Raw genomic sequence first — 27,984 nt, 5'->3', positions numbered from 1 at the left:
TTAATCCAAAAACGCGGTTAACATTTTGGTGCTAGATGGAGGGGGTTCTCGAGTACAACCACGAATTCCCAACAACAAATTTCTCCTCTCCACAAGTAGAGCTTTGAAACTACCAGTTGGAGACCACTCTGTGTGACCGTACTAGACGACATCCTTACGAGATGCTTAACCGTGTAGCCGTCTCCGAGAGTGGACCACCCCGCCAAGGAGGAAACATTGCTCACCGCACGCGGGCTCAACTCCAAGCCCGACAAAATCAAATCGAAGATGCTCCCCGAGCGAGTGTAACCTCTGGACCCGTCCACCCCGAAAGAGATGCTCGAATGGAGCGCCTTGAGAATAATTTCTTTCGTTTGACCGGAATGATCGCGAGGATGAGAGGAGAAGGAGACACCCTGGGCGAAATCTATGGTGAATACGAAGATCCGGTGGAAGCCCTACCGGAGCATGAAGGACAAGAGCTGGAAGAGGCCGCCAAGGGGTACGAAGGAAACCAATACGTTGACCATGACGCGCAAGGTGATGCCCCGGACCCAAGTATCCGAGATATAGACCGCGGTGAACGCTCAAATGAAAGGAACGGCCACGACGAAGACCGACGCCAAGAAGGATGAGCACCCCGCCATGCGGAAGCTCGCCCTCGTGAGTCGCCGAGGCGACCAAACCACAACCAACCCCGGAGTGTCCACTCGACGTCCGCTCCTAGGGCAAAACCTTCCCATCGCTCCGCCTTTGCCCGCCTAGGTCGAGGAGAAGAAGTGGCGGATAGTGGAGACATTCGGAGATTCTCACAACCACGGCGAGTAGATGTTCCGAGACCACCCACGCGTAACCTAGATTTGAGGCAACACCTCAACGCACAATGGGAAATCCCTCGCCGCAACAATGAGCGAGTGAACACAGAGCCATTGTACGCGACAGAACCGTTCATAGCAAAGCCTCCTCCTCCGCAAATCGCTCTGGTCAACCAGGAATCCAACGAAAGGGGTCGCACGGCACGACCCGCTCCTATAGGAACGCCGACTGGCGATGTCGACCTGGCAAGAATGATTCAAGGGCTAAGGGATGAAGTTCAGGAGCTAAGAGCGGAACGAACTCTCACGCCTGCGGTCCGAAACTTTGTGGAGAGTACGGCTTCCCCATTTACCGCAAACATACTCGAAGAAGAAATCATGGGCGACTTCCGCCTACCGAATTTTCCTCTTTATAATGGAACGAGTGACCCGTCCTACCATATAACCCAGTACCAGACGGCAATGAGAATGAAGAGATTGTCTCCGGCGGCGATGTGTCAAGCGTTCTGTCTCACACTTACAGGTACCGCCTTTGAGTGCTTTCAAAGACTTGGCAAAGGAACCGTTTCCTCATTCGAAGACCTACAAGGCCGATTCCTCACACGTTTTGCCGCGTCGCGGGTTCGAAAGAAGGAGAAATCTCACTTATGGTCAATCAAGCAAGGGAGAGACGAATCTCTTCAGAAGTATCTCACTCGATTCACCGATGAGTCAAATAAAGTGGGTGATTACGATGACGGCGACGCGATTGTTGCCCTCATGAACGGGCTCTGGACATGCGAATTCCTTATATCCTTAGTCAAAGAGAGACCATCCTCGATGACCGAACTCATGGCCCGCGCAGCCCAACATATCTATGTTGAAGAGTATCTCGAAAGTCGAAGAACCAGCGAACGAGGAAACCGGAACAGAGAAGACGATCACCATGATAACAACGACTCGCGAAAGAAGAGGAGTAGAAATGTTCCAATCCCACACATCCATCCTCTCGTTGAAGGAAGATCCCATTTGGTGGAGAGATTTCAAAAGCAATCGGATTTCACCCCGCTCAACACCCCGCCGGATAGGATTCTCGCTCTCCATGGAAGCAAGTTTACCGAACCAGTTCCTATGAAGAATGACCCCACCAAGCGAGATAAAAATAAATATTGTGAATTCCACAAAGGTCATGGACATGTGACCGTCGACTGCGTTCACTTGAGAAGACAGATCGAAAGTTTGATTCAAAATGGAAAATTAAAAGAATTTGTATTGGCCATGGTAGCAACGGGGAACGCCTCCTCGAGCCAACAAGCCCCACCCGCCAACCACCAGCAACGAGGTGTTAGAGGAACCTCCGCCAGCAATGACAACCATGACAATGCCCGAGGGAACACCGTGACCGCCCCACTCAACATTGTATCAACTATATTCGGTGGTCCGGAAACGGGGGATTCTAACAAGGTCCGAAAGATCTACTCCCGGGCAGCACTCAAGTTTGATTTCTCTCACAACGTCAACCTTGTTGAGGAGAATTGGCCAACCACCCCATGCGAGGCAATCCATTTCACAGAGGAGGAAGCCGTTCGGGTGATGCATCCTCACAATGACGCGATAGTCATCGAGACCCAGGTTGCCAACAACATGGTGAGACGAATTTTGATCGATAACGGGAGCTCAGCTGATGTCATGTTCAAAACGGCTCTCGACCGGATGAACTTGGGAGGAATCAGCCTCACACCAATCAAGACGCCGCTCTTTGGTTTCACCGGAGAGCGCATATACACAGAGGGATCCATTGAATTGCCGGTCACATTCGGGACCAAAGGAGAAGCTCAAGTCACTAGGATGGTCAATTTTCTTGTGGTGGACCAACCATCTGGTCACAATGCAATCATCGGCCGACCGACACTCAATAGGCTTCGTGCGGTCACTTCTACATATCATCTCCTCATGAAGTTCCCGACTCCCGCTGGAGTCGGGGTTGTGAAGGGAAATCAAATAGATGCGCGAATGTGCTACATCCGTGGGACCAATCACAAGGCATCCGACCTCACGATCGGGACAATTCACCAAATCGAAGATAATTATCCATGTGCCGTTAACGATGCACGAATGTTTGGGGAACTCGACCCGAGGGATGAGGCAAATGGAAAGAAGATTGGAGCATCAAGCGATCTCTCCCCTGTCGTGTTAGATGAAACAAAACCCGACCAAGTAGTCATGGTGGGAGCGCACCTACCCGTAATAGTGAAGACCCAACTCGAGGCCTTCTTGCGAGAATACAAAGATGTCTTCGCATGGACACACGCAGACATGTTGGGAATAGACCCAGAAGTCATCGTCCACCGACTCAACGTCATTTCTCTGGAGAATGGAAAAATCCAAAAGCGGCGCTCTTTCAATCCCGAGCGTTATCTCGCCATAAATGAGGAAGTTGAGAAGTTGATCACTTCCGGATTCATTCGCGAGGCGGAGCTCCCTACGTGGGTGTCCAACGTCGTGATGGTGAGGAAGGCAAACGGAAAATGGAGAATATGCATCGACTACACCGATCTCAACAAAGCGTGCCCAAAGGACTGTTTTCCTCTACCGAGGATCGACCAGCTGGTGGATGCTACTGCCGGACATGAGCTCATGAGCTTCATGGACGCATATTCCGGATACAATCAAATCCGGATGCATGAACCAGATCAACTTAGGACCACGTTCACCACCGACCGCGGACTGTTTTGCTATAATGTAATGCCGTTCGGATTGAAAAATTCTGGGGCCACATACCAACGCCTAGTCAATCGAATGTTTGCAAGGCAAATCGGAAAGACGATGGAGGTGTACGTAGATGACATGCTGGTAAAGAGTTTGAAAATTTCGGACCACGTCCGAGACTTGAGAGAAATGTTCATTCTCCTACGAAGATATAAGATGAAGTTGAACCCCAACAACTGCGCGTTTGGAGTCGAGTTAGGGAAGTTCTTAGGATTCATTGTCTACCAGCGCGGAATCGAGGCTAACCCGAAAAAATACGAGCCCTAGTGGAGATGAAATCCCCAAGGAGGGTGAAAGAAGTACAGAGTTTGACGGGGCGAGTCGCCGCTCTGAGCCGGTTTGTCTCCAAAGCAACCGATCGCTGCCAACCATTTTTTCAAGCCTTGAAAGGCGGCAAGGACTTTAAGTGGGATGACGAGTGCGAGAGTGCATTCCAAGAGTTGAAGACCTACTTCAGATCTCCCCCCTTTCTCGTCAAGCCCAAGGAGGGGGAGACGCTATACCTATACCTTTCAGTATCTACAAGGGCGGTAAGCACGGTCTTAGTACGGGAAGAAGGAAGAGTACAATGGCCAATTTATGACGTAAGCAAGGCATTGCTAGACGCCGAGACTCGATACCCCGAGATCGAGAAGCTCGCCTTGGCATTAGCAACTGCAGCTAGGAAGCTCCGTCCATATTTTCAAGCACACCAAATTGTGGTGAGAACGGAGTATCCAATTCGAAAAGCCCTTCAAAAGGGATCATCATCGAGAATGGCCGTATGGTCCTAAGAGCTTGGAGAGTATAGGGTGGATTTCCAACCGAAGGTCGCCATCAAAGGCCAAGCTGTGGCTGACTTCATAGCGGAGTTTACGTATGCGGTAGATGGGCAACAACAAGAAGAGGAAGCGAAACAGGGAAACTTAGAAGGAGAGAGCCCCACCAGGAAAAGGAAAGCCACTCCTGAGGGCCCGTTGTGGAGCTTGCATGTAAACGGAGCATCGAATATCCAAGGGTCTAGAGCAGGATTTGTTTTCGTCAACCCAGACAGAGAAAAGTTGAAGTACGCTATGCATTTTCAATTCAAGGCTTCGAACAACGAAGCAGAGTACGAGGCCCTCCTCGTGGGACTCGAATTGGCAAAAAAACTAGAAGTCGAAAACCTCAAAATTTATTGCGACTCCCTCTTGATCATTAATCAAGTGAAAGGTGAATACCAAGCGAAAGAAGATAACATGGTGGCCTACCTCGGTGAGACCAAGAGACGCCTCGAATCATTCTCATGGTATGAGATAGTCCAAGTCCCACGAAGCTCTAACGCTGAGGCAGACGCACTAGCCCGCCTAGCCTCCAGAGTTGGAGATGAAGGCTTGGGGAAAGTTCCCATCTAAACTCTAGCGCGGCCCTCGATTGCCAAAGAAGAAATAAACTCCGTTGAAGCACCTCCAGGATACTCCTGGATGACTCCCCTCATGGAGTATCTTCGTGAATATAAACTCCCCGACGATCGCGCAGGTGCCAGGAGAATCAAGCTCCACGCATCGAGATATGTCTTGCGGGGCGATGTGTTGTACAAGCGCGGGTTTTCGCAACCGCTGCTCCGTTGTCTGGATAGCACCGAGGCCGATTACGTCCTTCGGGAGATTCACGAAGGAATATGTGGGAATCACGCGGCGGGACAATCACTTATGCAGAAGGCCCTGAAGCAAGGTTACTTTTGGCCGACGATCAAAAGGGATGCTTATACCTTGGCGCGGAAGTGCAACAAATGCCAGAGGTTTGCGCACATTCCGAAGCAACCCCCGGCACCATTATGTCCTATCCTGGTCGCCCGACCATTTGCCAAATGGGGGGTCGACATCATTGGCAAGCTACCCACTGCACCGGGGAATCGAGTCTATGCCATTGTCGCGATAGATGACTTCACAAAATGGGTGGAGGCGGAACCGTTGCACAAGATCACTGAAGCCAATACAACTAACTTCATTTGGCGGTCAATCATATGTCGCCACGGAATTCCTGAATCCATAATCACCGATAATGGTACACAGTTCGATAACAAGAAGATCAGAAACATATGCGAGCAATTGAAGATTAGCAAGACTTTTTCATCGCCGCGACACCCGCAGGCGAATGGCCAAGTCGAAGCCGTGAACAAAACCATCAAGGAAAATTTGAAGAAAAAATTGGAAGAAAAGAAAGGAGCTTGGGCTGAGGAGCTTCCCTTCGTCCTCTGGGCATACCGAACGACGACTAGAACTGCCACTAGGGAGACCCCATTCTCCCTCACATATGGAGTCGAGGCGGTAATCCCCGCCGAGATCGGCATCCCGACGTATCGGATGAAGGATTTCGATGAAGAAAACAATAATGAAGCCCTAAGGATGGAGCTTGACGTGATTGAAGAGAAGAGGACGGACGCTTTTGCACGCATGACCGCACATAAGAGGATCGTCGAGAGACACTACAACTCGAAGGTTAAGGCACGTAACTTCGCGGAAGGAAATTTGGTCCTCCAAAGAGTGTTTCAAAACACGCAGGTACAAGGAGCAGGAGTACTTGGTCCCAACTGGGAAGGCCCGTATCGAGTCCGACAAGTGATACGCGACGGCACATTCGGATCGAAAGAATCGATGGTACCGAGATCGCACATCCATGGAATGCGGAACACCTCCGCCAGTATTACCAATAGAAGATTAAGCTAATTATAGCATTAAGTCTCTACTTTTGATTTTGATTTTCGTTAAGATTATGTACCTTTTGATTTTGCACTTTTTGCCAATAGTAAAATGCTAAGCACTCAACCAAGTGCCCTTTTTTGTTTTATCTTAAAATTGGATCAGTGAAAAAGCAAGCATATTTCCTCTCAATTGTGTATTATACTCTTATGTTTTTTCACAATTCTTTGAATTATACAAAAACTAGGGGGTTAATGGATACATGGAATGTAGGAATACAGAGGAACGAGCCACGAGTTGCAAAAAAAAAAAAAAAGACGAGTCAACGCATGACATGAACAACACGCGTGAAAGACATAGTCTACAAGCACAAAAGATATACAAAAAATGAAGGATCGCCCGTCGAGGGCTCTAACAAAAACGAGCCCCAACAGAAGCGATCCTATCTGAGACCCACGGTCTGAGACCCACGGTGACAAGCCAAAGCGCATAAGACGCGAAGTAAACACCAGACGAGCGTAAACACGCATCAACGTTACGGGAAATAAACCCGACAAAGCAAACGAACACAATCGAGGGCTATAGCACCCCATGTTCCACAAGCACGTTGAAAGTTATGAAGTCCACAAACCATCAACAAACGATGTATAAAAGCATAGATAAAAAAAAGGAAAGAAGACGATTATGCGAATGGGAGAGCTTTCATTTATCGGCAATACACCCGTGAGGGAGGGCCCACAAAAGATAATAAGGGCTCGAAAGGACGCACAACATACCGCGTCAACAAAAAGAAAAATAGCCAACAAATGATGGTTCGCCCTGAAACGCATACATAAACATATAATAATATCATAATAGCTAAATAAACAAAAAGCATCAAGACTACTCGCCGATGCCATCTAGAGCATTAATCCTCTCGGCGTCTTCCGGAACATCTCTGCTTTCCATTCGGGCGGCGCGATCCGCATCACCATCAGAAGCCCCTGACATCCTCGGACCCTCCGATGCTTCAACTCTCTCAGCTGCCCGCCTAGCCGCACGTGCGTCATCAGCAGCAATGTACTCTGGCAGGATGTAACTAAAGGTGAGCGGGCCGGGGTTCTCCATCATAGTCTGCCTCCGACCATAGAGCATCGCATCCCACTCCAAAGAAATTTTCTTAGCCTCACGAGACGCTCTGAGTTCGGTAATCGACTCAAGTGCCTTGTCCAAATCCAAGCGAAGAGAACACGAGTCGCCATTACACGCGGCCGATGCTTCAAGCTCGACAATCCTCTTTCCCAACCGCTCAATCTCAGAGCGCGTGAAAGCCACATCGTCATCGCGATCCCGGAGTTTCTTTTCGGCTAGCAACTGTAGCTCATGAGCTTGCTTCACCAAGTCACCAGAGGTGTGGCGGATAGTTCTCTTCTCCGCTTCAGAATTCTTTAAGTCAACCTTCAGACAGTCGACCTCCCTCGACAAGCGATCAGCATCTTTTCGAGAACGTTCGGAGGTCTTCATCTTCCCCTTTAACTCGTCCATCTCCACCTTCAACGACCGAACAACCTCCTCGGATTCCACGGACTCGACAAAAGCCTACAAAGGGGAATGACAATATAAAACATGACGCATATACCTAAAGCATATGTTCGTACAAAAATAAATTTACCCAGGTATTTGCACTAAAAGGAACATATGAAATAAATCACCAACCATCATGAGACGCTCCGAGTGGGAGGACATCAACTCCAAGCAACTCATTCGACTCACGGATGCGAGCCGCTCGTGCGGGACTGCCTTGACAACTGCGGTGATACGTTCACCCAATCTCCTCCCGCGCCCCGACGTGGACGAGTCTCCCTTTAATCTTTTCTCAAGACCATCGGGAATAGGGTCAGAAGAACCCTTCCTCGTGAACACCTCCAACGATGGATACTCAGAAATAATAGAGGGGCGAGCCGGCACGACTCCTGTCTCGCACACACCCGGGCTACGAATTATCGGATACTGCGAGCTCGGCCATCCACTGCGTTCATTGCGAGCGTGGGTGCCTCGAGCCATCCCTGTGAAGAAGAAAAAGATTAAGCAAAACTAATATTATTTTACTAATAATTATAGTAATGACAATGGCAAGTAAATATGGGGAATGTATGCACAGTCGGTAGAACACGATCATCCACGCGACACACACAATCACTTTTCCCACGCCAATAAATAATACCGTCAACTGTCGATGGCTGAGGCGAGGAAATCAAAGGATCCACGGGTGACACCACAGGAGCTGCCCTTGACGGCAAAGTGTCAGGAGTCGCGACTTCATGTGACAAAAGACCTCCAGACGGCGATAAAGAAACCCATGGGATATCGGGGGAATGATTCGAAACGGGAGAAGCCACAGAGTCACCGAGAAGTTCCGTATATGCCTCAAAAGTTTACTCGAAGATCTCCGGGGACAGCGGGTTAGAACTCGGCACAAGAGACGCAGCGGGGACCCTCGACGCGCACGGCTCATTGGCGTCGACCACACCTGGACGAAACGGAAACCAACCAAACTCCCACCATGTGACATGAGACCGATAAAACTCAGCACACAATGCGTCATCGGGTAGCGACCGGATTAGTTGGCAGAACTCCGTTATGTTCGCTCCCTTGCTCGCATTGAAACTAGCCGGTAGACCGAATTCTCGAGGAGCAATACCGTACAACTTGTCAGAAATCCAAAACCACCGTTTCTTCCATCCCCTACGAATTCTCTCAGGAAGACCCAAAACCACCGGCCTCCGAGTACGGTCCATGAAAAAGTACGAACCCGAAACCGAAGGCAAGGTAGCAAGCCTCACCAAATCACGAAAATCCCCCGCCGTCATCGCCCGACCAGAAAACCATGACCAAATCATATAACATGCCGAGATAACCCAATAGGCTGTAGGACTCAACTGGAAGGCATGGATACGAAGGACCACTAATAAGTCTTGTACGATAGGCTGGAAGGGGTAACTTAACCCGCACATGAGACTCTCGAGGTGTACCGGCCCGTATCCCAAAGGAGGAGAGCTCGGAATATCATTCGGAGAAGGGGCGAGAGTGAGAAACGATTTCGGGATGCAAAGCTCTTCCCGGATCAGTTTCAACTCCTCTGTGGTGATAGAACTCTTGACCTCCAAGACGGACGGATTGGACACCTTTCCGTGGGAGACATGCTCTTTTTCATTTTTATTAATGGCTGCCATTTTCCCTTCTCCTGAACTTCCTACCCACACCTTCCCCGCCACTTTCTTCCTCTCCCGAGGCTTGTCTTGTTTTTGCCTTGCTTCCTTCCCCTCTTTTCTCCTCCTCAGCTCGCTAAGAGGGATGTCATCCGACTCGTGATTAGATTCGGGACCTGCCAACACAAAATAGTGAGAAGACAAACTCCGAATGAGACAAAAATATGCTCATAAATGTCTCACGCTATCCGCTACGTGATTACAAAAAATCACATCCGACCCAAAACATAGCTCAAATGTGCATAAAAAAATAAATAACCCATAATTCCCACCATATAGTCACAAAAAGCATCCACCAAGTATTCAAGGAAATTCAAAGCATGGCAAAGTCCAAAGATCACAAAGTCCTCAACACATTCAAGAGTCCTTAGACAAACCGCAAACATTTCCATATGACCCAAAAACCTCATGGCCAAAACACAAGAGAACTCTATATAGTGTTGTGCCAATCCACCTCAAATTATACCAACGTGTGTATTCATGGTATGAGAATCATGGTCATGGGAACCAGAGAGTGCAATAAAAAGAGAAAAAGAAGAAGAAACGTACCTCCTCCGGCCGCCGAGACAACCCCCGCCACTAGAGCACTCGTTGTCGACTCCACCTTGACCTGACCCGACATCGACGACTTATGCATGAAGCCTCTACCAGCAATGTTGTCGGTCGTTTTCGGCAAACCGGAAATCTAAAAACAATTCGAGGTCGGCCGGGCATCGCCGGCCGGATCACCCAACGGGCCCTGGCCGCCTCGGCCCATGCGCGCCCGCTCCCTGCCGGCCATGCGCGCCCTGCCGGCCGTGCGCGCCCGCGCCATGCCGGCCGTGCGCGCCCCGCGCCATGCCGGCCATGCGCGCCCCGCGCCCTGACGGCCATGCGCGCCCCGCGCCCTGCAAGCCAAGCGCGCCCGCTCCCTGCCGGCCAAGCGCGCCCGCGCCCTACCGGCCATGCGCGCTCGCGCCCTGCCGGCCATGCGCGCCCGCGCCCTACCGGTCACGCGCGCCCCACGCCCTACCGGCCATGCGCGCCCCGCGCCTTGCCGGGCCTTGCCCGTCTGTGGGCTTCCAAGAAGGTCGGCCCATGGCCTTCCCCACATCTATAAATACCCCCCTCACTTGAGGGGGAAAGGACAACTTTCTCTCAAGAGAATTTCCTAGAGGACATTTTCTCTACATTCTCTCCTCCGGCCTGCGCGTGCCCGACGCCGCCGGCCCGTGCGCGCCCTGCGCCGCCGGCCGTGCGTGTCTCACGCCCCTAGCTATGCGCCCCAAGCCACGCGCGCCCTGCGTCCCGCGTAGTTGGTTGCGCGCGCCCTCACGCCTCCGGCCCGCGGGCGCTTCTCACGCCCCGGCCCTCCGGCCCGCGTGCGCTCCTCGCGCCCCGGCCCTCCGGCCCGCGTGCGCTCCTCGTGCCCCGCCCCTCCGGCCCGCGTGCGCTCCTCGCGCCCCGGCCCTCCGGCCCACGTGCGTTCCTCGCGCCCCGGCCCTCCGGCCCGCGTGCGTTCCTAACACCCCGGCCCTCCGGCCCGCGTGCGCTCCTCGCGCCCTGGCCCTCTGGCCCGCGTGCGCTCCCCGCGCCCGGCCCTCCGGCCCGCGTGCGCTCCCCGCGCCCCGCCCTCCGGCTCGCGTGCGCTCCCCGCGCCCCGCCCTCCGGCCCGCGTGCGCTCCCCGCGCCCCGGCCCTCCGGCCCGCGTGCGCTCCCCTCGCCCCGGCCCTCCGGCCCGTGTGCGCTCCCCGCGCCTCGGCCCTCCGGCCCGTGTGCGCTCCCCGCGCCCTGGCCCTCCGGCCCGCGCGCGCTCCCCGTGCCCCGGCCCTCCGGCCCGCGCGCGCTCCCTGCGCCCCGGCCCTCCGGCCCACGCGCGCTCCTCGCGCCCCGGCCCTCCGGCCCACGCGCGCTCCTCGCGCCCTGGCCCTCTGGCCTTCGCGCGCCCACGCGCATCTGTGCTCACGGCCGCCCGGCCCCCGCGCTCTTGCTGCCCCGGCCGAGCGACCTGCTGCCTCGGCCGGCCGCTCCTGCTCCCCCGGCCGAGCGCCCTGTTGCCTCGGCCGGCCGCTCCCGCTGCTCCATGTACCCCGCGCCCGGCCAGGCGTCACGCCCCGCGCGCCCTGTGCCCGTCCGGGCGTCATGCCTCCCGCGCCCCGCTCTTGGCCACCCGGTGGGCCTTGAGGGGCCGGCCCAAGGCCTCCTCCAAATACTATAAATCCCCCCCCCCCCTAGGGGATGGAAAAGACACGCTCATTCAGCCCCACAACTTTCATTCCAACAACACTTCTCTTCTCTTGAGAACTCTCTCTCGTGCTCTTGTGACATTCCAAGAGCGCGCGCCTCTCCTCCCTCGGCTCAGAAACACAAGGACCCACCTCCACGAGAGGGAGCGCGCTCCTTTTCTACGACCCGAGCTTTAGCAGTCCACGCTGCTCTCTAGCTTCTTGGCCATTGAGCTATAACTCTGAGCTACGAGGCAAGCGACCCCTCTAAAGTCTTCACTAGAAGCTACGAGCCGGGTCCTACTCTAAAGCCTTGGATTCTCAAGCCTCCGAGCCCAAGATAGCCCTCAATACGCAAATTGAACTACGTTCTGACCTGATCCCGACTAAAAGGGTACGTAGGGCTCAATGGCCCATCTTCTACATAAGCAAAGCCCTACTTGACGCCGAAACACGTTACACAGAGATAGAGAAGCTCTCTCTCGCTCTCCTCGTAGCCGCCAAAAAGCTACGCCCTTACTTCCAGGCTCACCCAATCGTTGTCCGAACCGGACACCCGATCGGTAAAGCTCTTCAAAGGGGAACATCGACTCGCATGGCGATCTGGTCCCAAGAATTGAGCGAGTACGGGATCGAGTTTCACCCGAGACCAGCAATAAAGGCTCAAGCCTTAGCTGATTTCGTAGCAGAATTCTCCTACACTCTCGACATGGGAAGAGCAGAAGACGACTCGACCGACGACTTGTCAGCTCGAAAGAGAAAGGTCGACCCTACGGGTCCCATCTGGGAACTACACGTAGACGGAGCATCTAATGCCCAAGGAGCAGGCACCGACGTGATTCTGACAAATCCCGACCGGGAAAAGTTACGCTACGCCCTCCACTACGGATTCCAGGCCTCCAACAATGAGGCCGAGTACGAAGCCCTCATTTTAGGGCTAGAGCTCGCTCACAAGCTCAACGTACAAAATTCACGAATACACTGTGACTCGCAGTTGATCGTAAATCAGGTTAAAGGCGACTACGTTTCCAAAGAACCTAACATGATCGCCTACTTGGCAAAGACAAATGCCAAGCTAGATGCCTTCTCCTGGTTCGAGATCATCCAGATCCCACGAGAAGAGAACTCCGAGGCTGACGCCCTAGCTCGCCTCGGATCCGGTATCACCGAAGACGGATTGGGAACTATCCCGATCGAGTCTCTCTCGCGACCATCCGTCTCACGTGACGAGGTCGGAACGATTTAAAGCGCCGCTCATCCAACTTGGATGACCCCGCTCACGGACTTCTTGCGAAGAGGGGCACTTCCCGAAGACCGCAAAGAAGCCGAAAGGCTGAAAGCCCTCGCATCTAAGTACGTGCTTAGAGGCGAAGCCCTGTACAAGCGCGGGTACTCGACCCCGCTACTCCGATGCCTCAACAGCGTTGAGTCGACTAAGGTCCTCCGCGAAATCCATGAAGGCCTCTGCGGGAACCATGCCGCTGGGAGGTCCCTCGCGCTCAAAGCGCTTCGACACGGCTATTTCTGGCCAACGATGAAAAAAGACGCCTACGACTGGGCGAGAAAGTGCGACAAGTGTCAACGTTTCTCCAACGTTCCACGACAGCCGCCATCTCCCCTAAGTAGCATCGTTGTTCCACGCCCCTTCGCAAAATGGGGTGTAGACATTATCGGCAAGCTTAATAAAGCCCTGAGGCAATACGAATACGCCATCGTCGCTATTGACTACTTCACTAAGTGGGTCGAAGCCGAGCCTCTGGCCAGGATCACCGAGGCCAACACTACGAACTTCATCTGGAAGTCCATAATATGCCGCCACGGCATCCCCGCGTCGATCGTGACCGATAACGGCGCGTAGTTCGACACCGCGAGGGTTAGAGAGATCTGCGCTCAGCTAGTGATAAGCAAGACGTTCTTATCCCCGCGACATCCACAGGCTAATGGCCAGGTGGAAACCGTCAACAAGACGATTAAAAGCAACCTCAAGAAAAAGCTCGAAGCCAAAAAGGGCGCCTGGGCTGAGGAATTTCCTTTCGTCCTATGGGCCTATCGAACGACCGCTCGAAACGCCACCGGAGAGACCTCCTTCTCCCTAGCCTTTGGGATTGAAGCAGTGGTCCCCGTGGAAACAGAAATCCCCACCTACCGGGTCGACACTTTCGATGAAAAAGAAAATGATGAGGGCATGCGCCTCGAACTAGATCTAATCGACAAGAAAAGATCCGAGGCCCTCACCAGACTCGCCGCACAAAAGCCAAAGGTTGAGAGATACTACAACGCCAAAGTCAAAAGGCGGATCTTCACCGTCGGCAGCCTTGTACTCAGACGCGTGTTCCAAAACACCCAAGTGCAAGGCGCCGGGGTCCTCGGCCCAAATTGGGAAGGACCATATAGAGTTCGACAAGTCATACACGACAGAACCTACTACATCGAACACACGGACGGAACTCCGATACGGCACCCGTGGAACGCCGAGCACTTGAGGCAGTACCACCAGTGACCAAGTCCCCCCATTTATTGCTCTGATTTCCCTTATTCTAAAAGGCCTACGCGCCACTGTTCAAGGATGTTCCCTGTTAGCAAAACTTAATGAGAAATAAAGTTTGAGGTCTTTTTACCCACTTTATCACAGTTTTTAGTCATCATGGCACGACCTGTAAACTAAAAACTCGGGGGGCTATGGGTCCTGAGACGTACACTCGAAAAATTACGGCATAAAAAAAAACCTTAAGACCCCCACTCATGGGATACAGAGGCTTAAGAAGCTCGGGCCCCGACGGCTCATCAGGCATACAGGTCCGAGAAAACACGTCGACCTAACCTGACGCAACACACCCGCTCGGTCGCTCAATAGCACGAGCTCAAAGACGCCGGCCTGACCCGGCGCAACACATAAGTCCGGTTACTCAACCCACGAGCACGTTGGTCGCTCAACCCACGAGCACTTCGGTCGCTCAACCCACGAGCACTTCGGTCGCTCGACCCACGAGCACTTCGGTCGCTCAACCCACGATCTCAACCCAGGCCTAAGTCCCCCACGGGGATACAGACTTAGGAAGCTCAGACCCCGACGGCCCTTCGTGCATACGGGTTCGAGTAAAACGTCGGCCTTCCCGGCGTGCCGTAAGACGCGTAAAGGCGCAGGTGAAAGACGTCTCCCGAGACGCATGTAAGTCGCGTAAAGGCGCTGCCTCAAACCCTAAAAAGGCCAAATTTGAGCCGAATTCGGTAGCCTCAGGGCACGAACACCAAAGACACCGGCCTAACCCGGTGCAACAGGGTTTGAGTAAAAGACGTCGACCTAATCCGACGCACCCGCGTTCGCTTGCTCCAGGGTAAGCGGACCCAAAAAGACGTCGACCTAATCTAACGTACCCGCGTTCGCTTGCTCCAGGGTAAGCGGACCCAAAAAGATGTCGACCTAATCCGACGCACCCGCGTTCGCTTGCTCCAGGGTGAGCGGACCCAAAAAGACGTCAACCTAATCCGACGCACCCGCGTTCGCTTGCTCCAGGGTGAGCGAATCCAAAAAGACGTCGACCTAATCCGACGCACCCGCGTTTGCTTACTCCAGGGTAAGCGGACCCAAAAAGACGTCGACCTAATCCGACGCGCCCGCGTTCGCTTGCTCCAGGGTGAGCGAACCCAAAAAGACGTCAACCTAATCCGACGCTCCCGCGTTCGCTTGCTCCAGGGTGAGCGAACCCAAAAAGACGTCGGCCTAACCCGACGCACCCGCGTTCGCTTGCTCCAGGGTAAGCGAACCCATGAAGACGCCGGCCTAACCCGGCGCAACCTACGCTCGTTGCTCAAAAGCACGAGCTCCTAAGACGCTGGCCTAGCTCCGGTGCAGTTCTCATTCGCTTGCTCCAGGGTGCGAACTCAAAAGACGCCGGCCCAAACCGGCGCGACATGTACGTCCAGCTGCCAATGGCACAGACGCAGAGCCCCCGGGAACTACCCGGTACGACCTCTTCGATCGCCGAAGGGCACGAAGCGAAGTCGCTGGGCCACAGCCACATTAGGCACGCTGAATCGTCGGCCTAACCCGACAGGCCGATACCACCGTTCAAACACGGGTCGGCCCATCGCCTAGTTGGACACAAATGCCCCCTCACCTCGAACGTTTAAACGACGACGAGTCGTAACGATGAAACGAGCGGAGGATGAACCCCAGTTAAAGACGCAAAACCTGCCAAAACTATTGGTAAGGGTACAAGCCCTTCGGGCCACGTTAGCCCGCGAAAAAGGCGCATACGAGTAAAATTGCTCGAAAATTGAGATAAGCATTCAACACGAAAGCGACAAAAATATCTCATAAATAAAAGAAGCCACGGCTATGACTCCGATAACCACGTGCTAAATAAAAAGTGTGTGGAAAATAAATAAAATCATGAGAAAAGGAAAAAGAAAAGCAAAGCGCTAAACATACGCGCTAAAAAAGAAGCCACACGGCTCAAGCAGCACCCTCATCTAGTAGGGGAAACATGTTGTCAATGGTGCCCACAAGAAGAGTTGTAATCTTTATTTTGTACATTTGATGTAATAAAGTCTCATGAAGAGTCTTGCTTGTAATTGCCTATTCATTCATTAATAAAGTTGAAACGTTCATTCATTCTTTCTTTGTTTGAAGCTTTATGATAAAACCTTAGTCTTTTAGTCCATAAACAAACTTAACAACTTACGAAGAGACAAATGTAGATTTGCATGAACAAACTCTTCGTAGTTTGCTTAAAACGATATATTCGCAATCTTAGGGTCAAAGGACTATTGACCTCAGTACGATTGTTAGAAGAATCTATGATGTCTGGTTATGAGGCATTCAGAGTTGGAGACTCTATAGTTCTTCTAGGTATCTTTCGAAGGTACTGAATTGACCAGTGCACTTTTAGAGACAAGATAAGAACAAACCATTTAACCTCTTATGTCTCGAAGTCACTATGTATGAATTGCATCATGCTTACCTTAATCCTGAAATGAGACATGCCATTTCACAGCTTAGTATTCTCATTTGAGAAAGTCAGAGTTCGGACTCACTATGTGATTCCGAACAGGGCCTATTGGTGAAGTACTAAGTTGTGAGAATGTCATGAGTAACTTTGTGAATGTTGTCAATGGTGCCCACAAGAAGAGTTGTAGTCTTTATTTTGTACATTTTATGTAATAAAGTCTCATGAAGACTCTTGCTTGTAATTGCCTATCTATTCATTAATAAAGTTGAAACGTTCATTCATTCTTTCTTTGTTTGAAGCTTTATGATAAAACCTTAGTCTTTTAGTCCATAAACAAACTTAACAACTTACGAAGAGACAAATGTAGATTTGCATGAACAAACTCTTCGTAGTTTGCTTAAAACGATATATTCGCAATCTTAGGGTCAAAGGACTATTGACCTCAGTATGATTGTTAGAAGAATCTATGATGTCTGGTTATGAGGCATTGAGAGTTGGGGACTTTATAGTTCTTCTAGGTATCTTCCAAAGGTACTGAATTGACCAGTGCACTTCTAGAGACAATATAAGAACAAACCATTTAACCTCTTATGTCTCGAAGTCACTATGTATGAATTGCATCATGCTTACCTTAATCCTGAAATGAGACATGCCATTTCACACCTTAGTATTCTCATTTGAGAAAGTCAAAGTTCGGACTCACTATGTGATTCCGAACAAGGCCTATTGGTGAAGTACTAAGTTGTGAGTCTGTCATGAGTAACTTTGTGAAGTTCTCATAGATATGGAATTCATGTACAAGATTGCTGAAATGCAATGTATGTCACCTCATGCTTTGTTCCTTGGAGTGTGAATAAATGAACTGGCCAGTGTCCAAATTGAGTCCTGACTCTTTTGGATGAAACAATGTGACTTGTTAGCTCCTCATCAATACATTGTTTCTAACTTATTCACAAGCGACAAAGGAGTTGAGGAAATAACAGCTAGAAGGGTAAAATGGTAATTTAGTAAATCCCGACTAGCTGATGACATTCATGAAGGGTAAACATAGATAATATTCAGTGGATCCGCTCATCATAATTAGGTCGAATTCTTGAGTAGAAAACAAATTCATTTGAACCGAGAGATTTTCAGTGTCAGCTCTTTAGTGGAGTCAGTTGGCATTAAGCTAAACTTGGAAAAGGTTTGTGAACTTTTGAGTCCAAGTTTTTAGCTCAAGCTTTGTTCATTTGGGTCCATGAGGTCACTGTCACGAATCACATCGATAGGAATAGTTAAACTGGAAGCTAAGTCAAAACAAGAACGAAAATAGTCAAAAGGGTATTTTTGTCTTTTGAGACATATGATGAAATGAATGTCAATAAATTTTTTGACAAGTTCATTTGATGACTTAATGTCACTCGGCCATAACTTGATTATTGGGCCTTGTGAATTAATTTTGTTTCATAGGAATTTTATTGAAAATTCTTAATGGGCTTTTCTCATGTTGTCATGAACAAATGAAGAAGCTTCTAGAAGCTCGTTCTAGATGAGAATAGGCGCCCATAATACCCAAGGAAAGAGAGTTTATTTTGTGCATAAATGTATTTAGATACTTGCCAAAAGAAAAAGAGGAAACAAATTTGCATGTAGATGCACAAGGAATTTCGGCCAAGAGAGTAATGGGCAAGGCAAGGAACAAAAAAGGAAACAAATCCAAGCCTCTAGGAGGCAGCCTTGGGCGCCCAACATGGAATGGGAAATAAGGGATTTTTGCTCATGAATATGTGATATTCTATAGAAGAGGAAAGTACCTTATTGAAGGTAAAACCTCTCCTATAAATAGGAGCCCCATTCCTCACATTTGATTCATCCTAAGTTTAAGAGATTGAGAGACTCTCTCTCTAGAACTTGGCCGAAAATCCTCTCTCTCTCTCTAGTTTATTTTCGATTTTTTCTTGTCTTGGCACCTAGGTCCTCACTCGACCTAGTGTTTAGCTCTGCGACTTCGAGACTTGTTCTTAAGTCGTAGTGTTTAAAAGTGCCCACTCACTGATTCCTTCTTTTCGAGTGATTTAGTGATAGAAACTTTCGTGGTTGCTCGAGGTGCCGAGGAAAGAAAGAGAGACGTGCTGCGAGGGGAGACGAGCGTTGCAAACTTTCCACAAGCTTCTTCAAAGTTCAAGCTTCAAGAAAGGTTAGTAAACTTCTAGCTCATATTAGTTTTTAATTACATGTACTTGCTCTTTGTCTAGGTTAGTAAAAACTGTTTTTACTTGTAAAGAAATTTTTTAAAATTCCGCCGCTTCCCGAAGCGTTTAATCTTTTTCTTAAACCCTAGATCAATTCCAACAAAACAGGGTGTCGAAGAAGTCAAAGGTGACCCCCCGGGCCTCATTCTCGGTCGCGGTCGCATCTTGACATTCCACCGCTCCGGCGCGACGGGCCTCCTCGGTCCCTATGTCGTAGTCATCCTGCAAGCCGGACGCTCTTCGCTCAGCTTCAGCAAGCTGGGATGAGAGGTGAGCATTCTCCTCCGCCAGAGAATCGCGCTCGCGCTCCGCCCGAACACGAGCCGCTTCGCTCGAAGTAAGCTGGCGGTGCGACGTCTCCAAAGCATCGGATCGAGCATCCAGCTGTCTCCGAAGGTCGGTAACCTCAGTACGAAAAATTTCCGCTGATCGGCTCACCACCTCACAAGCTCGCCGTTCTTCGGTGAGCTCCCCCGCCATGTTGGCCACAGACATCTTGGCTCCATCGCGCAGATCTCGGGCGATCTGGAGTTCCATCTTCGTCTCGCAAAGTTGATCCCAAAGCGTCTCGAGTTCCGCCCCCGAGTGAGAACCGCGATCGACTTGGGCAAGCCTACACCTCAAATGCCCTTGGAAAAATTAAAGTTCACGACCCGTGACTCACGAGCTATGAACTTGGGGGGCTAATGTTGTCGTTCATTTTCGGCAAACCGGAAATCTAAAAACAATTCGAGGCCGGACGGGCATCGCCGGCCGGATCACCCAACGGGCCCTGGCCGCCTCGGCCCATGCGCGCCCGCGCCCTGCCGGCCAAGCGCGCCCGCGCCCTGCCGGCCATGCGCGCCCCGCGCCCTGCCGGCCATGCCCGCCCCGCGCCCTTAACGGCCATGCCCGCCCCGCGCCCTAACGGCCAAGCGCGCCCGCGCCCTGCCGGCCATGCGCGCCCGCGCCCTGACGGCCATGCGCGCCCGCGCCCTGCCGGTCACGCGCGCCACACGCCCTGCCGGCCATGCGCGCCCGCGCCCTGCCGGCCAAGCGCGCCCGCGCCCTGCCGGCCATGCGCGCCCGCGCCCTGCCGGCCATGCGAGCCCCACGCCCTGCCGGCCATGAGCGCCCCGCGCCTTTAACGGCCAAGCGCGCCCGCGCCCTGCCGGCCATGCGCGCCCGCGCCCTGACGGCCACGCGCGCCCCGCGCCGTGCCGGTCACGCGCGCCCGCGCCGTGCCGGTCACGCGCGCCCGCGCCGTGCCGGTCACGCGCGCCCGCGCCGTGCCGGTCACGCGCGCCCGCGCCGTGCCGGTCACGCGCGCCCGCGCCCTGCCGGTCACGCGCGCCACACGCCCTGCCGGCCAAGCGCCCCCGCGCCCTGCCGGCCACGCGCGCCCCGCGCCCTGCCGGCCACGCGCGCCCTGCCGGCCACGCGCGCCCCGCGCCCTGCCGGCCACGCGCGCCCTGCCGGCCACGCGCGCCCGCGCCCTGCCGGCCATGCGCGCCAGTGCCCTGACGGCCATGCGCGCCCCGCGCCCTGCCGGCCACGCGCGCCCGCGCCCTGCCGGTCACGCGTGCCCGCGCCCTGCCGGTCACGCGTGCCCGCGCCCTGCCGGCCCTGCGCGCCCGCGCCCTGCCGGCCACGCGCGCCCGCACCCCGACGGTCACGCGCGCCCCACGCCCTGCCGGCCATGCGCGCCCGCGCCTTGCCAGCCAAGCGCGCCCGCGCCCTAACGGCCATGCGGGCCCCTCGCCCTGCCGGCCATACGCGCCCGCGGCCTGCCGGTCACGCGCGCCCCACGCCCTGCCGGCCATGCGTGCCCCGCGCCTTGCCGGGCCTTGCCCGTCTGTGGGCTTCCAAGAAGGTCGGCCACTGGTCTTCCCCACATCTATAAATACCCCCCTCACTTGAGGGGGAAAGGACAACTTTCTCTCAAGAGAATTTCCTAAAGGACATTTTCTCTACATTCTCTACTCCGGCCTGCGCGTCCCCGTGCGCCGCCGGCCATGCACGTCTCACGCCCCTGGCTGTGCGCCCCGGGCCACGCGCACCCTGCGCCGCGCGCAGTCGGCTGCGCCCGCCCTCACGCCTCCTGCCCGCGGGAGCTTCTCGAGCCCCGGCCCTCCGGCCCGCGTGCGCTCCTCGCACCCCGGCCCTCTGGCCCGCTTGCGCTCCTCCCGCCCCGACCCTCCGGCCCGCGTGCGCTCCTCGCGCCCCGGCCCTCCGGCCCGCTCCCCGCGCCCCGGCCCTCCGGCCCGCGCGCGCTCCCCGCGCCCCGGCCCTCCGGCCCGCGCGCGCTCCCCGCGCCCCGGCCCTCCGGCCCGCGTGCGCTCCCCGCGCCCCGGCCCTCCGGCCCGCGTGCGCTCCCCGCGCCCCGGCCCTCCGGCCCGCGTGCGCTCCCCGCGCCCCCGCCCTCCGGCCCGCGCGCGCTCCTCGCGCCCCGGCCCTCTGGCCTTCGGGCGCCCGCGCTCCTGGCCGCCCGGCCCGAGCGCGCGCCCACGCGCGTCTGTGCTCACGGCCGCCCGGCCCGCGCGCGCGCCTGCTGCCCCGGCCGAGCGCCCTGCTGCCTCGGCCGGCTGCTTCTGCTCCCCCGGCCGAGCGCCCTGTTGCCTCGGCCGGCCGCTCCCGCTGCTCCATGCACCCCGCGCCCGGCAAGGCGTCACGCCCCGCGCGCCCTGTGCCCGTCCGGGCGTCATGCCTCGCGCGCCCCGCTCCTGTCCACCCGGTGGACCTTGAGGGGCCGGCCCAAGGCCTCCTCCAAATACTATTAATCCCCCCCCCTTAGGGGAGGGAAAGGACACGCTCATTCAGCCCCACAACTTTAATTCCAACAACACTTCTCTTCTCTTGAGAACTCTCTCTCGTGCTCTTGTGACATTCCAAGAGCGCGCGCCTCTCCTCCCTCGGCTCAGAAACACAAGGACCCCCCTCCACGAGAGGGAGCCTCGCGCTCCTTTTCTGCGACCCGAGCTTTAGCAGTCCACGCTGCTCTCCAGCTTCTTGGCCATTGAGCTATAACTCCGAGCTACGAGGCAAGCGACCCCTCTAAAGTCTTCACTAGAAGCTACGAGCCGGGTCCTACTCTAAAGCCTTGGATTCTCAAGCCTCCGAGCCCAAGATAGCCCTCAATACGCAAATTGAACTACGTTCTGACCTGATCCCGACTAAAAGGGTACGTAGGCAGCCAACCTTTGGCACGGTCACACCCCCCAAAACACACCTCAGGGTCTGGAGGGTGCAGCTCGGTCTACGAGCTCCCACTTTTGGCCCGGGCGCGGTCACTTGGTCCGGCCTTGGATCGAACCGCCCGAGGTATCTAATCGTTGTTCTTTTTTGTGCGACAACAAGCAACACGAGTCGACGAAGCGCATCCAGTCGCCGAATCCTCGCCGGCCACCTCGGACGGAGACTCGGTCCTGGGTCTGCCACCGATCCCTGTTGGAGATCCCTGCGGAATGGCCGACACCCCGCTCTCCCTCACCGCCTTCGCTGACCCGGCCCGCGTCCGCATCGAAGGCATCGCAGAGCCAACGCCGACGACCTCCGGGCTGTGGACATTCTTCGGGGAAATTCTTGCCATCTCCTTCGCCTGAACAATCTCACCAAGGGACCGTCTTGCCACAACCTGGACGACCTCCGCGTGTGACCCCACCACTCGTGCACCGCGAGAATCTTCGACTCCGATGCCGGAGGCACGATGTCCGCCACCGCCGTCAACGAAATCCGCCTGGTTTACCTCCGCCAAGACGCTCACCCAGCCAAAGTCATCGTACCTAAACACGTCTGAATCTTGAACCCCCTCCGTGGAAAACAAATCGTCAAGCAAATAAACCCCAAACTCTTCTCCCGGGTCAAAAGCTTCCCCATTGTTTAAATTAATTTCAGACAAACGTACCAAATCTAAAACCTCGGACCCGTCATCAATGTGGTCGTTGAGCACCATCAATGAAGAGGGAGAAAGTAAAAAAAAAAAAAGGGAAGCAGAAGTGTGAGAGAAGAGGAGGAGCCAAGAAGCTATTCTCACCTGAAATCCGACGATTTTTTGTTGCAGAATGAGCTTCAATCCGACAAGAATGGTGGATGATGTGTTTCTAGGGCTTTTGCACTGTTAGTTTCAAAATGAAAGAAATGAAACTCAGAGTAATGCTTTTCCCGTGTAGAAAAGCCAACACAAGTGTCTCTGTTTGTTTCTTTTTTTTCCTTAAAAAAAATAATAATAATAAAAAAAGAGAAGAAAAAAGAAAAAGAAAAAAAAAAGAAAAAAGGAAAGGGAAGCCGTACTTACCTGATGCAACATCCACATATATGCATATATATATATATATATATATATATATATATATATATATAATATATATGCACAAATATCTATTTACTTAAGTACAGCCATACATAAATATATATATACCCATATACGTGCACATCCTATATACAAAAATATTTTTGTAGCACAAGCTCAAATAAGTCAATAAATATATATAATATATAAATAAATAAATGTATGTATATATATATTTATTTAGCCTATGTATGTATACAAATAAATATATGTGAATATGGCAAATAAAAGGGTGGGCTTTCAACGACTCAAAAGAATTTTGGGAACGCTGCCCAGAATCCACGCGCCGAAAAAGAGAATTAGAGAATTTCTTGCATGACAAGTCACTCAAGAAACTGGGGGTTAATGTTATGCCGATATTTGCACATGGTAAAAATAACACCCCGATAGCAAAAAAAAAACGACACATCAAGCCCATACACAAGGCCTAAGCCCACAAGCAAATTCACACGCCAAGCTCCGAGTCAACACTAAAATGTCTTTCAAAAGAGACTCTCAAAGAATGATTTCAAGCGAGACTTCTTGACAAATCTTCACTCGGCCAGGACCACCCGGTCATTTTCACTCGGCCAGGACCACCCGGTCATTTTCACTCGGCCAAGACCACCCGATCATTTTCACTCGGTCAGGATCACCCGGTTATCTTCGCTCGGCCAAGACCACCCGGTCATTTTCACTCGGCCAAGACCACCCGGTCATTTTCACTCGGTTAGGACCACCCGGTTATCTTCGCTCGGCCAAGACCACCCGGTCATTTTCACTCGGCCAAGACCACCCGGTCATTTTCACTCGGTCAGGACCACACGGTTATCTTCGCTCGGCCAAGACCACCCGGTCATTTTCACTCGGTCAAGACCACCCGGTCATTTTCACTCGGTCAAGACCACACGGTCATTTTCACTCGGTCAATACCACCCGGTCATCTTCACTCGGCCAAGACCACCCAGTCATCTTCACTCGGCCAAGATCACCCTGTCATCTTCACTCGGTCAAAATCACTCGGTCGTCTTCACTCGGCCAAGACCACCCGGTCATCTCCACCACTCAACCAAGCACTCTCCACCAAACTCCTTGGTCCCTATAAATACCCCACTCATTCACAACACAAGGTAAGTTTATCTCAACTTGTCAAAACTCTACAAAAATCACACCACCACTTTCTCTCTCTAGAAAATATAGAGACAGGTACAAATCGTTTATCAAAAACACATTACAACACGACTAATGTTGAGCATCGGAGAACGCGCCGAGGGAAAACCCTCCGCGTCCCTCTAGATTCACATTTCATTTATGGTTAGGTGAAGGTGCAAGGATTCGAAGACTCGGTGAAGAACACGAAGAACGTAGAAGATCCAAAGACCCGGAGACTTGAAGATTCGAAGACACGGGAACTCGAAGACCCGAAGATCCGAATAACATGAATAGGACAAGAAGAGAAGAATTTCATCAAACCCAACCTACGTGCGGTCATAGGGTCCGGCCCTAGATCGAACCACGGACGGTTCTTAGTGTTAATCCAAAAACGCGGTTAACAATTATCATACTTATTTTTTTTACAGGTCAATGTACAAGGAAAAAGACAAAAATTTAAATCCTCCATTCAATTATATTGTGGCCAAAATTGTTGGAATTCATCTAGGGTTAAGAAAAGATTTAACGCTTTTAGCATTTGGGGGAATTTAAAAGTTTTCTTTTAAACAAGTAAAACGATTTACTAACCTAGACAAAGAGCAATCACATGTTTATATTTAAATTAAAACTATTGATGAGCATTACTCGTTTACTAACCTTTGTGAAGCTTGAATGTTGAGACGCCGTAGGAAGGTTGAAACGTTCATCTCCCCATGCAGCTCGTCTTTCTTCGTTCTTCGGGAAACTCGAGTAACCACGAAAGTTTCTATCACATGAATCACTCGAGAAAGAAAGGAATTAGTGTGTGGGCACTTTTAAACACGATGACTCAAGAACAAGTCTAAAATTCGAAGAGCTAAAACACTAGGTCAAATGTGGACCTAGGTGCCAAAACAAAAACGAAAAGAACTAGAGAGAGAGAGAGAGAGAGAGAGAGAGAGAGAGAGAGGGCGGCCAAGCTAGAGAGAGAAGCTCTCAATCTCTAAAACTTTGGAATGAATAAACAATGAGAATAAGGGTCCCTATTTATAGGAAATGAATTCCCTTCAACAAGGTAGTTTCCTCTTCTATAGAATATCACATATGCATGAGCAAATATTGCCCTCCTTCTCTTCCATTTGGACGTGCAACCTCATAGTGTAAGTCATTGGATTTGTTTCCTCTTTTATCTTGCTTCTCCCTTGCCTTGTGTTGCCGCCCACTTCAATTTCCTTCTAGAGGAAATTTGTTTCTTCTTTTCCTTTTGGCAAGTATCTTCATACATCAATGCATAAAATTGGTCTCTCTTTTCTCCTTGGGTTGGACGGCCAAACACCTTCTAGAAGGTGCTTCTATATTTTTTTTTCATTTTTTCATGACAACATAAGAAAGGCCGATTAAGAATTTTCATATAAAACTCCATGATATGAAATTAATCCTCAAGGCCCAAATATATTGAAATGGCCGAGTGATATTTGTCATCATATGACAATGTCAAAAAATTTATTGACATCCATTTCATCCTATGTCCAAAAGACAAAAATACCCTTTTGACAATTTTCGTAAAACATGTCTCGTTCTTGTTTTGACTTAGCTTCTAGTTTAACTAATCCTACTCGATATGATTTGTGACAGTGACCTCATGGATCCAAATGAACAAAGCTTGAGCTAACATACTTGTACTCAAAAGTTCATAAACCTTTTCCAAGTTTAGCTTAATGTCAACTGACTCCACTAAAGAGTTGACACTGAGAATCTCTCGGTTCAAATGAATTTATTTTCTACTCAAGAATTCAACTTAATTGTGATGAGTGGATCCACTAAATATTATTAATGTTTACCCTTCATGAATATCATCAGCTAGTCAGGATTTACAAAATTACCATTTTACTCTTCTAGCTGTTATTTCCTCAACTCCTTTGTCGCTTGTGAATAAGTTAGAAACAATGTATTGACGAGGAAGAGTCATACGTCGTTATACGTCTTTGCTTCACATTTATGACTGTTATCAGACAAGTTTTGAAGAAATTGTTGTTGGAATCGATCTAGGGTTTAAGAAAAAGTTTAACGCTTCGTTAAGCGGCGGAATTTTAAAAATTTTCTTTTTAAGTAAAACTAGTTTTTACTAACCTAGACAAGAGCATATGCATGTAAATAAAAACTAATATGAGCTATAAAAGTTACTAACCTTTTGATGCTTGAACGTTGATGAGCCTTTGGAAGGTTGGCAACGTTCGTCTCCCCTCGCAGCACGTCTCTCTTTTCTTTCCTCGGGAACTCGAGCAACCACGATAGTTTCTATCACTAAATCACTCGAAAAGAAGGAATTAGTGAGTGGGCACTTTTAAACACTACGACTTGAGAACGAGTCTCGAAGTCGCAGAGCTAAAGACTAGGTCGAGTGAGGACCTAGGTGCCAAGACAAGAGAAAACCGAAAATAAACTAGAGAGAGAGAGAAGAGGACTTCGGCCAAGTTCTAGAGAGAGAGTCTCTCAAATCTCTTAAACTTGGATGAATGAATTGTGAGGAAAATGAGGCTCCTATTTATAGGAGAGGTCTCACCTTCAATAAGGTAGTTTCCTCTTCTATAGAATATCACATATTCATGAGCAATTTCCTCTTTTTTCCCTTTGAGATACTCGGCCAAGCTAGGGCTTCTAGAAGCCTTGATTTGTTTCCTATTTTGTTCAAGGCTTGCCTTGTCTCTCTCTTGGCCGAATTCCATATAGCATCCTTATGCAAATTTGTTTCCTCTTTTTCTTTTGGCAAGTATCTTGATACATTTATGCACAAAATATTCTCTCTTGGTTGGGTATGTTGGGCGCCCAAGGCCTTCTAGAAAAGGCTTCTAGAAGCTTTTCCATTTGTTCATGACAACATGAAAAAGGCCCAATAAGAATTTTCAATAAAATTCTTATGAAATGAAATTAATTCAAAAGGCCCAATGATCAAGTCATGGCCGAGTGAAACATGTCACAAAATGACCTTGTCAAAAAATTTATTGACATTCATTTCATCCTTTGTCTCAAAAGACAAAAATACCCTTTTAACTATTTTCGTTCTTGTTTTGGCTTAGCTTCCAGTTTAACTATTCCTATCGATGTGATTCGTGACAGTGACCTCATGGACCCAAATGAACAAAGCTTTAGCTAAACACTTGGACTCAAAAGTTCACAAACCTTTTCCAAGTTTAGCTTAATGCCAACTGACTCCACTAAAGAGCTGACACTGAAAATCTCTCGGTTCAAATGAATTTATTTTCTACTCAAGAATTCGACCTAATTATGATGAGCGGATCCACTGAATATTATCTATGTTTACCCTTCATGAATGTCATCAGCTAGTCGGGATTTACTAAATTACCATTTTACCCTTCTAGCTGTTATTTCCTCAACTCCTTTGTCGCTTGTGAATAAGTTAGAAACAATGTATTGACGAGGAGCTAACAAGTCACATTGTTTCATCCAAAAGAGTCAAGACTCAATTTGGACACTGGCCAGTTCATTTATTCACACTCCAAGGAACAAAGCATGAGGTGACATACATTGCATTTCAGCAATCTTGTACATGAATTCCATATCTATGAGAACTTCACAAAGTTACTCATGACATACTCACAACTTAGTACTTCACCAATAGGCCCTGTTCGGAATCACATAGTGAGTCCGAACTCTGACTTTCTCAAATGAGAATACTAAGGTGTGAAATG

The 27,984-nt window shown here is 51.2% G+C and overlaps 2 protein-coding genes across 2 annotated transcripts; both read left to right on the top strand.

Annotated features, from left to right (window-relative positions):
• The first annotated feature begins 1,046 nt into the window (after window positions 1–1,046).
• LOC149390166 (uncharacterized) lies at window positions 1,047–3,809 on the top strand. The gene has a single exon (XM_089619688.1). The coding sequence runs from the start codon at window positions 1,047–1,049 to the stop codon at window positions 3,807–3,809; it is 2,763 nt and encodes a 920-aa protein (XP_089475814.1).
• A 5-nt stretch (window positions 3,810–3,814) lies between these two features.
• On the top strand, window positions 3,815–4,915 carry LOC149390165 (uncharacterized). Its single transcript, XM_089619687.1, has 2 exons — window positions 3,815–4,303; window positions 4,352–4,915. The coding sequence occupies exons 1-2, from the start codon at window positions 3,815–3,817 to the stop codon at window positions 4,913–4,915; spliced, it is 1,053 nt and encodes a 350-aa protein (XP_089475813.1).
• The last annotated feature ends 23,069 nt before the right edge of the window (window positions 4,916–27,984 follow it).

This window comes from Urtica dioica, chromosome 7 (assembly GCF_054948205.1).
Source record: "Urtica dioica subsp. dioica isolate 48M chromosome 7, U.dioica_male_clone48M_v1_H2, whole genome shotgun sequence".
Taxonomy (NCBI): domain Eukaryota; kingdom Viridiplantae; phylum Streptophyta; class Magnoliopsida; order Rosales; family Urticaceae; genus Urtica; species Urtica dioica.
Note: the sequence above shows the minus strand (reverse complement) of the source record. Positions and strands in the feature narration are given on the sequence as shown.

Coding starts and splice junctions, on each gene's coding strand:
- LOC149390166 (XM_089619688.1), top strand. CDS start 1,047: ATGATTCAAGGGCTAAGGGATGAAGTTCAGGAGCTAAGAGCGGAACGA.
- LOC149390165 (XM_089619687.1), top strand. CDS start 3,815: ATGAAATCCCCAAGGAGGGTGAAAGAAGTACAGAGTTTGACGGGGCGA. Junction 4,304..4,351: donor GATCATCATCGAGAATGGCC/GTATGGTCCTAA, acceptor TTCCAACCGAAG/GTCGCCATCAAAGGCCAAGC.